The 12,149-nt window shown below is 46.4% G+C and overlaps 1 protein-coding gene across 4 annotated transcripts in view; it reads right to left on the bottom strand.

Annotated features, from left to right (window-relative positions):
* Positions 1-12,149, bottom strand: part of LAMA3 (laminin subunit alpha 3) — a 241,599-nt gene that overhangs the window by 94,309 nt on the left and 135,141 nt on the right. For all 4 annotated transcript variants that reach the window (XM_082640137.1, XM_082640134.1, XM_082640135.1 and 1 more), the window contains 3 exons: positions 11,966-12,081; positions 10,615-10,826; positions 9,450-9,654 (listed from right to left, as the gene is read on the bottom strand). In XM_082640137.1, coding sequence (XP_082496263.1) covers positions 9,450-9,654; positions 10,615-10,826; positions 11,966-12,081 — 533 coding nt within the window. The remainder of the gene's footprint in view (positions 1-9,449; positions 9,655-10,614; positions 10,827-11,965; positions 12,082-12,149) is intronic.

The following is a 12,149-nucleotide window of genomic DNA, read 5'->3' as shown; positions in this document are numbered from 1 at the left end:
AGGCCCAGGTTAATAACAGGTACTCTCTTCTTGTGAATCCCAAACTAAATGCAATCACGGGCCAGCAGAAAATTGACTGTTCCCAGATGACTCCGTATTTCTGGAGCACAAGAACTCTGGTGGGTGAGAGATGGGAAGGGAGAGTACAGATAACCCCTCCAAATAAAATGGTCTGGAAGAAGAAACCTAGGTCAGAGGAGGAACTTTGGCAGTGACCCGACTCAGCCTGGGCGTTCCCTGCTCCTCCCACCCGGCAGTGAGGAAAAGGATGCTGTGCTCAGTGCTCTTGTCACAAAGTGCCATCCAGGAAGCTTGTCGTCCTGAAGTCCAGGACACTTCTTTTAGCAAACACACAGGGCTGCTGGCCAACAGGTGCATTCACGGAAGGCTGGTGCCCACGAGCCTCTCACACCCTGAGTGCCTCTTGGGGACAAGTGACCCTGAGTGTTGACCTGGACCCCAGCCTTGAAGGTGAGGACAGGCAGACGGGAGCCTCTTTCTTATATTTTCACTTCACTGGAAAAGACAGGAAGGGGAGTATTTTGCAGGGCGGACAGCTGCGCAAGCCCCTTGTCGAGACCAGGAGAAACGTCTGCCTGTTTATTTCAGGGCATCCGTGGGATGACGTGGTGGGAGGGAGAGCTGGGCAGAGAGGGTGTAACCGCGTCGGTAACATGGGATGAAGCGCTGAGTCTCACTCAGCACGTAGGTAGCAAGCGAGCACAGAAGAGTGGATAGAAAAAAGCAAAAAGCTGAACAGAGTGATAGCAGCAGTGGCCTGGGAGCTGAACCCGGGGACCTCGGGTGGGACTGATGGGCGAGGGTTCACCACAACATGGAAAACACGATGTCTGGATTCTGTGTAGTGCAACACCGAGAGCAATGAACACGTGAATCCTGCGCAAAAACAGGCAACCAAAGGAGTTTTGGGTGGTGCCATGACAACAGGGAATAAAAAGGAAACTTCCTCCTCCAGGTCCGGCTGAATGCCTTTTAAAAACGACCTAAAGTCAGCCTGACCTTGCACACGCCTCCAGGGAGACGTTGTGCTACCGGGGGAGCTGGCCTTCCTGCAACGGCAAGGAGGTTCCAGTTGCTGCCGCCAGGAGGTGCGGAGGAGCAGCACTGAGCATGTGGGTCCGGTGAAGTCATCTCCATGGCAATGAGCTCAGGGCCAAACATTACGAAATGACACCTGCACGTGTGTGGGTGCTCACGTGTCTCACAGGTCACCAGAACTTCAGGCGTTAGGGTGAACTCTACCCTTTGCTCATTAAATACCAGGGATCCCTTAATATTGCATTCCATTCAAGTCCAGTTTTCAACTAGAATCCAAAGTCTACCTTATAGTCATTCATGTATTCATCCTATAATTACTGAGTGCCCTCTATTGATATATACACATCCTCGTGTTAGGGGACATGGGAGGGAGGGGAAAAAGTAGAATAAGCCAGTCTTGACCTTCGTGCATTTTCACTGAGGACGTGGGACATAGAGATGCAGAAAGTTAGGTAATCACGTGAGAGATGGGACAGCTAAGCTTAGAACTAGCTTTCGGCAAGGAGATGACAAGGATACCTCTGTGGGCTTGCAGTGGCTTCATGCCTTCTTCACATTTGTACCTTTCATACAGAATCCTTGAAGGATGTGGATAATTTGGGGGTAACAGAAGAGGGGAAAGGAGAGCTGAGAACTGAAGAACTGAACTTAGGCAAATAGTGTCTAGAGAAAGTGAGAAAAACCAGAGAAGCTGAAAAAAGGCTTAAGTTAGGTAAGTGGGGGCCAGATCACCACGGAAAGCTGGTCTTTATTTTCTCATACAATGGAGACTTGAGGAAGGTTCTTATGCAAAGAGTAATGTGACGGACGTGGTGCCAGTCAGAGTCACTTCCACCCCCCAGCAGCCTGCACACAATATGGCACTCATTATGCTGCACTGTCATTATTGATTAGTAGAGGGTCCCCTACCAGACCATGACCTCTCGTTAGCAGGTATGTGTGCCTTCAGCACGAAGCACAGCACCCAGACTGGAGTAGGCGCTGGATATGGTTTGAGTCATAAAACATACTAACTGATAAAATAGAATTTAAAGCCAAAAAAAAAAAATCACAGGGACTGAAGAAAATGTTTCATCCTAGTTTTTAAAAAAACCCACACACCAAGAAGATGAAATCATAAACATATGTGCATTTATCAACATTCTCTATGCACTAATAAAAAATTATGGAGAAAATCGATTTTTAAATCCCAGTATAATTGTGTACTAGCATATTCCCCTTCAATTAAGGAGAAAAGAAGGAAGGAAGGAAGGAAGCCAGGAAAAGGAAGGTCAATTCGGAGACTGTCAAGCTCATTCACACAGGAAGTGGTAATAAAGGACTTCACCAGGTGGAAGTACCTGCAGGGGGCCATCGAAGGAAAGGGGATAATACACACTTTGCTAGAAGTTGACACCCGATTGACTGTAGGAAAAAGGAATTGACTCTAAGGTAATGCTGAGATTTCAGGCTTTGGGGACCGGAAGGAGGCTGTCACCAATATATAGAAATTTTTTAAAAAATTCTAAGAGAGGAATGGCCTGAAAGGCAAGACAATGGCAAGGGTTTCAGATATGGAATCAGTGTAGAATTTAGGAGTAGAGAGGGCCCTTAAAGATCATCTAATCTAACACTTCATTATACATGTGAGGGGACAAGAGCTCAAAGAGGTCAGGGGACTTGTCCGCCAAGGCCCCCCCTAAGGAAAGCCAATAGGGGAACCCAGGTAGAACTGATTTTCAACGAATGTGGGATAAGACAGCTGTCAGGGACCAGAACTGGAGCTCTGGATCTGGGAATCATCAAGGGTCAGGTGGTTGAAGCCAGGAGAATGGGTGGGGCTTCAGGAGGACAAAGTATAAAGGGCAGAAGGCAGACAGCCAAGTGCCTGGCAAATAATAACAACATCTAATACTGGGTGCAAGTGTGTGTCAGGTACTATTCTAAGGGTTTTCACACAGGATATTTAATCCTCTAAAGAACTTTAAAAGGTAGGTGCCTCTGGGACAGAGGAAACGTAAGTGAGAACTCTGAGCTCAGTCCATCCCCATCCATCCTGCTCACCACTGTGTCCGAGCACCTGCCTGCACGCCGTCTGGAATTTAGCATTCCTATTGTTTGATGAGGTGCATCAAAGGGATTGCTTCTCCAGGTTGTTAGGGCTTGTGGATTTCTGCTGACCTGGAAGTACTTCTGTTCCCAGAATGCCAAGTCTACGACCTTTTCTGGTATTTTGTTTCTCCATCTAACACATTTAGTAAATCTGTGAGACTGGCTGAGATAGAGGTCCCCCCAAAACGGCTTTCCTTTTGCTGCTGCTCTTCTGAAGAGGCACGTTTGCACACGTGGTTTCACTGGACGTCCAGGTGAACTGCCATCTCCTATAATCGATCTTAAAATGTCTTGAAAGTCATCGACGTGATGATAGTCTTTTAAAGCAGCGATTCCCAGCATCTGTGTATCTGATTGATAAAATCTTCTGAGGCTATTCTAGCTCTTTCATTTGTTCAAAGAATCTGATGGCACAATCATCCACTATTAAAAGCAGATGCAAATGTACTTTTTCATTGCTATTATATCTGATTCAATTACTGTGATGCTATAAAAAAATGAAATTTTGATCAATATAAGCATCTTTAAGACCACAATCCCAATAGAGTCGTGCCAAACAATGGACTTTTTATCATTTATACAATATACTTTTGTAATATTTTCCATGATACAATCAGAGATTGAAGAAGAAACAGAATCAGAGTTTTAAATTTAGGTGGGAAGTTGGAGATGATTTTACCAAGCTTCATTTTATAGCCATTAGGAAGCTGAGACCAAGGAAGGCAAAGCAACTTGCCCAGAGTCTCCTGGCTAGTTCATGACAAAGATAAGCAAGAACTCAATTTTATGGCTCCAATTGAATTTATTTCCAATTGTGTCTAAAATTACAGCACTAGTTTCAATTAAGAACAAATTGAGTATTGTGGATTGCTGCAATTATTTCTGTAATTCATTTTAAAGGAGATTAATATTTATAACAGTTTGATTTCCCTTTAGTATGATAAACTTTAACACTTCTAAATAGTCAAATAAAATTTGAAAATTCAAATTTTTCAGCTTTGTGATTTGTGATAACTTGTACAACTGTAAGAGAGTCTGTTGTATCACTGAGAAAGGATATGTTTTTCTTTCTATTGCAAGTTCCAGGTATCTTTGATTACTTCTTTTACTTGAATGTTAGGTTCCTCTAAACACATTCTTCATTTTCATTAGGATATTTTCAGGGGCAGCGGGGAGCATTCTTTCCTCTAATATTTTCTAAAGAAATAATCCTTTAGGCAATCAAAAGCTTTTTTGGCATCAACACTGGAATTATCATGGGTAATTTGTGCAATTTACAGTCATGTAATAAACTGAAGTTTTTCTTACATTATCTGCCAAGGCCCTTTCATGACAAATCCACTTTGATCATGGAAAGATGTGTCATCCCATTAGGTGATTACAGTCTTTTTGGTAATGTCAGGATAAATAATTTCACATCTTGGTTTGAGCGTCATACAGGTCAATGAGATTCCATTTCTGTTGATGTTCCCTCGGGTGAGGGCAAAACTACTACACAACATGTCTCAGTCCTGAGTTAGGAATTTTCTAGTCTACTAAACTGTCATTGGCTAGTGAAGGTTTGTTAAATTCTTAGAATTTGTACCTAACATCCTATGGTAAATCTCTCTCTCATAGATGGTGCCTTAACTGATTTTTACAGTTTTTAATGCGTTCTCAGTTTCCTTTTTCTGTGGTGGCAGCATTGAGAAACTGTGTGTGAGGTCCTATTTGCAGCAATTTCTTCTGCTGACCATCCACGTCCTTTTAAAACTCTCCCACTGGTTCTCAGACAGTGAATTCTCCTGCTTCTCTTCCTGCCTGAAAACTGCTTCTCCACCTCTTTGGCTCCTTTGCCTCCTATGATTAAACATAGGGACCCCCTCCAGGACCCACACCTGTTTTCCCTCCTGTGTGTCCACACCTTCTCCTTGGGGTCCTCTCTCACTCTAACCCATGTACATGGTTCCCCAGCCTCTACCCCCAGCCCCAAACTCTTCACGTGGGTGTTCTGTTTTCAAAAGAAAAACTGAAGTAGTCACTATGGAAAAACAGAACTTTGTTGGACTTGTTGGCACTTATTTTGTGGCTTAGTGAGTTTTTATTTTTAATTAAATATGGAGGCACTGTAATGTTTTCAGTATTTAGGGCTCTGAGTGTCTTCATGCAGCTGTGATTGGAGCCACTACAGAGTCTTGGGCTTCGTCCTCTGCCAGGATTCCATCTCCCAATAAACTGTTCCACGTCCCCTTGTTTATCTCCTCTCCTGTTCTTCCGTCTAGTTTTTTTCTTTATTTTTCCCAAGGTTATGCATTGCTCATTCTGCTGTTCAAACGGAACCTTGTTCTTTCAGCCTGTCTTATATCCAGATTCCTCGTCCCTTGAGTCAGCAAAGGATTTTAATGCTAAGACCTCCCTCTCTGCTTATCCCGCTTATTTGTCAGACTATTCTTTCCTCTGAAGGATTCGTGTAAACCCATTCCACATAAAGATGTTGGATTCTTTCCTTAGACTTCTTTTTCAAATATACGAAAAGGAATATTATTCCTAGTTCAATCTGTTTCCCTTTTTATAACACCCTGGATTTCCTTTTCTGAAGCCAGTTCTAATCCTACAGTTTCTTTAGGTCTGGTCTCTCACTTCTTCTACAAAGTTGATTGACTCATGACTGGCACATCTAGGTCCTTTGAGCTTCCCACTTATCCATCTTCTCCAGCCACAAGACAGCAAGCAACTCCTGGGCACAGTGCATCTTTTTGTTCTGTAGCATCCCTGCAGGTCCTGGTAGAAGCCTGTGCTTCCACACTAAGTGCCCATGAATCAGGAATTTACTGGAAATAGGTCAGACATTTTCACAGGCCTACTGGTGCATTCGACACCCAATGCAAAGTCTTTAGTAATGAACTAAGTGCCTGACTTCCTTCCAGAGCATAGCGTAAGCACTGGAGGGACCAGAACCAAATGTATGTGATGAAAACTCTCTTATGACACCTCAAAATTCTTTGTACCAGTCACATTACATTTAGGCTCATAATTGGAGAAGGATAGGCAACCGACTTGACTCACGGAGGACTCACAACCTGTGGTTTTAAAGACTTGGAATCTTCCATGACTCAAATTCTCACTCAGCTTCCTTCCCAGAGGACAAAGGAACTGTTAGACGTTGGGCAACAATCAGAAGTGTGGTTAAAGGTCCTTCCTCAGGAAAAGAAAACGTTGCTGCTATAGAGAGTTGAATTTTGTCCCCAGAAGGTACGTTCAAGTTCTAATCCCCAGTACCTAGATTGTGACCTCATTTGGAAATAGGGTTTTTGCAGACACAATCAAGTTAAGATGAGGTCATACTGGAGTAAGGCGGGCCCTAGTCCAATAGGACTGGTGTCCTTATAAAAAAAGAAAGACACAGGTATATACACAATGGAATACTACTCAGCCATAAAAAAGAATGAAATTTTGCATTTGCAACAGCATGGATGGACTTGGAGGGTATTATGCTAAGTGAAATAAGTCAGACAGAGAAAGACAAATACTGTATATCACTTATACGGGGAGTCTAAAAACTAGAACAAATTAGTGAATGTGACAAAACAGAAACAGACTCACAGATATAGAGAACAAACTAGAGGCTACCAGTGGGGAGAGGGAAGCAGGGGCAAGATAGGAGTAGGGGATTAAGAGGTACAAACTACTATATACAAAATAAATAAGGGAATCCTCCTACACTGTTGGTGGGAAAGTAAATTGGTGCAGCCACTATGGAAAACAGTATGGAGGTTTCTCAAAAACTAAAAATAGAGCTATCATATGATCCAGCAATCCCATGCCTGGACATATATTTGGAAAAGACGAAAACTCTAATTCGACAAGATACATGCACCCTAATGTTCAGAGCAGCACTATTTACAATAGCCAGGACATGGAAGCAACCTAAGCGTCCGTCAACAGATGAATGGATAGAGAAGATGTGGTGTATATAATACATGCAATGGAATATTACTCAGCCATAAAAAAAGAATGAAATAATGCCTTTTGCCACAACATGGACGGACCCAGAGCGTATCATACTAAGTAAAGTCAGACAGAGAAAGACAAATATTATATGACATCACTTATATGTGGAATCTAAAAAAAATAGTACTTATTTACGAAACAGAAACAGATTCACAGACATAAAAAACAAACTTATGGTTACCACTGGGGAAGGAGAGAGGGATAAGTTGAGAGTATGGGATTAACAGATGCACACTACCATACATAAAGTAGATAAATAACAAGGTCCTACTGTATAGCGCAGGGAACTGTATTCAATATCTTGTGATAAACTATAATGGAAAAAATAGAAAAAATATAGAAATACATATATGTGTATAACCGAATCACTCCCCTGTACACCTGAAACTAACACAACATTGTAAATCAACTATACTTCAAAAAAGAAAAATAGGAAAAAAAGATAAATAAGCTACAAGGATATATTGTACAGCGCAGTGAATATAGCCAATATTTTAAAATAATTATAAACAGAGTATAACTTTTAAAAATTGTGAATCACTATGTGGTACACCTGAAACTTAGACAATACGTATTGCACATCAACTATACGTCAATCTTTTTTAATTAAAGTTTTAAAAAATTCAAAGGCTAAAAAAAAAAAAAAAGAAAAAGAAAAGAAAGACACAGACCCACACAGAGAGGAGAGAGGAGAAAGCCATGTGAAGACAGAGACACAAGGAGAATCCATGAGATGACAGAGGCAGAACCAAGGAATTCCAAGGACTGCCGGCAACACGGGAAGGTAAGAGGCAGGCAGGGAACAGTCTCTCCTAGAGCTTTTAGAAAGAACAACACCTTGATTTCAGACGTTTAGCCTTTCGAACCATGAAAGAATATATTTCTGTTGTTTGAAGACACCCAGTTTGTGGCCATTTGTCAGCAGCCACGGGAAACGAACACAGCTGCCCTGGAGCTGGAGAAGCAGACGCCTGCCACTCACAGCCACGGCCCCTCCTGGGTCTCTCACCGGGATCACAGGCACCGACGCCTACGTCCATGTGCCTGGGTTGGGGGAGGGGGGAGTGCAGGGCGGGGGCAAGCCTCACGCTTTCTCCTGCACAGGTCACACCGGCCTGGATGGCAGAAGCTCTGCTTCAGCTTTCCTGCCACATAACCCCTATCAGATTCTTTCCAACCTTTTCTTCTAGGAGACTGGATCCCGTTCTTCACCCCCTGTGGCCACTCTCTGGTCCTGCCGAGATCAGGCTGATGACCTGGTATCACGTGACAACACCCTCTGGTTTCCAATGCGGAGCTGACCTGCTGAGCGAACCTCTTGGCCCCCTGGCATCTGTTTGCGCCGCAGTTTGCCTCTTGTCTCTCAGCAGCTGTGTGCTGGACCTCGGTGGCCCCGGAGGCAGCCCCGCCTCTCAGGTCAGGCTCTCCAGCGGGTACTGCCCACTCTGCCGCCCTACCCAAATGGAGCCCCCCTGTGGAGGCCCCTGCACCGCCTCCGGCTCCCCCATCTGAGTCAGGGCAGCAGGCTAGGGATTTTAGACTACATCAAGCACCATCCTTAACAAAACTACCAGCCCTTGAGGATATGGGGAGGGGGAAGGGTAAGCTGTGACAAAGCGAGAGAGTGGCATGGACATATATACACTACCAAACGTAAAATAGCTAGTGGGAAGCAGCCGCAGAGATCAGCTCGGTGCTTTGTGACCACCTAGAGGGGTGGGATAGGGAGAGTGGGAGGTAGGGAGACGCAAGAGGGAAGAGATATGGGAACATATGTATATGTATAACTGATTCACTTTGTTATAAAGCAGAAACTAACACACCATTGTAAAGCAATTATACTCCAATAAAGATGTAAAAAAAAAAAAAAAAAAAGAGGAGAGGGAAGATATACATGATTGAAAAAAAAAAACAAAAAAACTACCAGCTTACGAGAGTGAAGGTTTGGAGCCCAGACCTCAGTACAAACGAACAGATGGCTCACCACCCAGTGACCAAGGAGATGGAACTGATCACGTAATCATGCACGTATCGCATGCACACGCGGAACGAGGCTGGAGTGGACGGCGAGGCTGCTTGGGCCTCGGGAGACAGCCATCTGCCCACCTAGGCTCTGCCAGGCCACCCGAGCCTGAGGGGACCAGACACTCCACACACCATGCCCATCCCAGGTGGGAGCAACACCCTGAGGTCAACTCAAGCAGTCTCGGGGCCCATGTGAAGCGGGAAGTAATGGGGACCGGTGTGGGGACGGACAGCATCTTCCCTTCCCACCGTAGGATGCAACAGGTTAGTCCTCCAGGCCTCACCTGCACTGTCCATGGTCCCTGTCACATTCTGGGATGGCAGCCCCGTCGGTGCCTGTCCTGGAACAGTTGCAGCCTTCGCAGCCGGCCAGCGGGTGGAAACTGAAGGAATGTGTCTCACACGCATCACACTGGGGCCTGACCGTGCGGGGCGGGCAAAGGCACATCCCCATCGTCTCCTCACAAAGGCGCCGGCCGCAGGTGCATGCTGGCCGGGAATGAAGAGACACGGTGAAAGGGTTAGATGCCCCTGACCTCCAGCAGGACTGCACCAGGGTTTCCAGAACCTTCCAAGGGGTCTGGGAGAAAGGTCTTGCTTTTCTTCCCTTATGGTATTATTGAGTGTGGTTTATCTGAAAGGCCTCTTTCTTGGGGCCAAGACCGACCACACCCAACGCTCATGGTGGACACAACGTGCAGAAGCTGAGTGAGGCACAGCTGGAGCTACTGACACCAAGGTAGACACCCTAAGGCGCCCCCTGACCCCGAGCTGCAGTTACATGTTATTCTTACGTGAGGCCTGTCCTCCGTCAGAGGGTCAGCTCTTCTCAGGCTCCCTGAAGGGCCTCCACGTCACCCCAGTGCACTGAGCCCAAGGTCAGGACAGGATGCAGCAGCGGGGCCCTTGTTAGGCAAAGGCTGGCCTCCATGCGGGGACTCTGCCCCCTTCACATGGCCTGGGCTGACCCTCATCAAGGGCTGCAGCACATTTCCTAGATAAAGATCCATGGCCTCCTCATTCAGTGAGGAGTACGCCCTGTGACCCTGGCTCTCCTCCCACCTCAAGCTGAGCTTTGGTTAGGGTGCAAAAACTGAAGCCTAACCTACTATTCCACTAAGAAGAGAACTGAGCTGTCCAATATTTTGAGGCTTAAGGCTATCTCCCTTCACCTGCTTTACCAAGCGTATGGGTCACATAGCATGGGAAACATAAATATTTATCTTCTAGAACCTTGCTACTCATAGTGTGGTCCCTAGACCAGCAGCATGGGTATACTCTGAGTGGTTACTGGAAATGCAGACTCTCAGGCCTGAGAGTCAGAATCTGCATTTTCACGAGATCCCCAGGTGAGTCTCCAGCACGGTGAAATTCAAGAAACCTGGCCCTAGGTGAGCGTCATCCGCCTGGGACCAGAGATGACCCTGGCTGACCTGAACATGCACTTACGCTTGCACTGCGGGAATCCGTAGTAGCCCACTTGACAGCGGGTACACTGCCGCCCGATGACATGGGGCCGGCATGGGCACTGCCCGCCCTCTGGGCTGCAGTGATGGCCAATGGCCCCGGCGGGGTGGCACTCACAAGGCAGTGCACCGTCATGGTAAAGGGCCACCAGGGACCTGGCAGAATCCTTACAGAATCCAGAGGCTTTCTGGGGGCTGTGGAAACAAAAACTCATGGTGAGATCCTGGGAGGCGTGCCCAGAAACAGTCCCAACCTTCCTCTTCCCACATGCCTCACCAAGCAGTGTTTTGGGGGAGGGGCTCTGGAGTTTGGATGGAAGTTAGAGAAAACCCCACCCCTGGACTCACAGTGGGTGCCAGCCACCCCTCCTCCCATCCCCATCCACTCCAGGACACATCACAGGATGGTGGGTGGGAACTTTCGGTGGCTGGAACAAATGGGTGAAAATTCACCTATGGGATGAATTGTATGGTGTGTGGATTATATCTCAATAAAGTAGTCACCAAAAGAATTTACACCTACATGTGTAATGATACACCAATTAGAATAATAATGAGGAGGAGGTGAATTGCCAACATTTATTGAACATGTGTGTTAGAATTTTTGCCTACACCTCACTTAACCTCACAACCACCCAACCAATTAGTCCCTAAGCCCCATTTCACAGATAAGGCAACTGAGGGTTCTAGAAATTAGGCAACATTCCCGAGGCCACAGAGCTACGAAGTGGTCGAGCAGGTACTCAAACCCATAGCTGTTTGACCTCAGAGCCTTTGTTCTTAATATTTTCTATGCAGGAGGCATCTGGCCCCCGGCAGCCTCAGTTCCTCGGGAAACCTACAAGGGGGCAGGGTGGGTCTGCAGAAAAGAATGGCAGGAGTTGATACTCAGGGCTGTTCTAGGCTCTTAGCATTCAGGGACCCACAGAGGGAAGATGGGGAGGTCCACCCCTCTGTATGCTCCCCACTCAATCAGAGGGCAAAGGAGAGTGGGAATCAGGGCTCACATGCCTCCCCGCGGAGGAAGCCCTGTGTGGTATCTTAGGAATCTGAGTCGGCCAAGAGGAAGCAGGGAAGAGGAAGAGAAACTCCCAAGCAGCCTGTGAATCCCAGCTTGGAGGGTGATCTGCTGAGATCAAAGTTGAGGGGGGAATCTCGCCCAGATGTGCACAACGGCTATAGCGTGTGCCGAGGACCCGGGACTCAGTGCCCCTCCCTCAGGCTCCCAGAGGAAGAGACAGACCCAAGGGCCACCCCTCCCAGGGCCTATTGCTCTGGTCGGGAATGTGGGAGAGCTGCATGCCTCTCAGGGCCTTTCCACAAAGGATACTTACTCAATATAAAAACTGTCCCCTCCACAATTGGTGACAAACTCAAATGACTTGTCCACTGATTTTCTGTGAAGGATTTGGTAGTCGTAATTCTCCGCAGGCACCACTAGGACACGGACCTAAAGGGAAGCTGTCGGCATGTCTTTGGATTTCCAACAGCATGGCATACCTACGGCTCTGCATCACA

Source organism: Mesoplodon mirus (genome assembly GCF_964341445.2).
Source record: "Mesoplodon mirus genome assembly, chromosome: 13".
Lineage (NCBI taxonomy): Eukaryota > Metazoa > Chordata > Mammalia > Artiodactyla > Ziphiidae > Mesoplodon > Mesoplodon mirus.
Note: the sequence above shows the minus strand (reverse complement) of the source record. Positions and strands in the feature narration are given on the sequence as shown.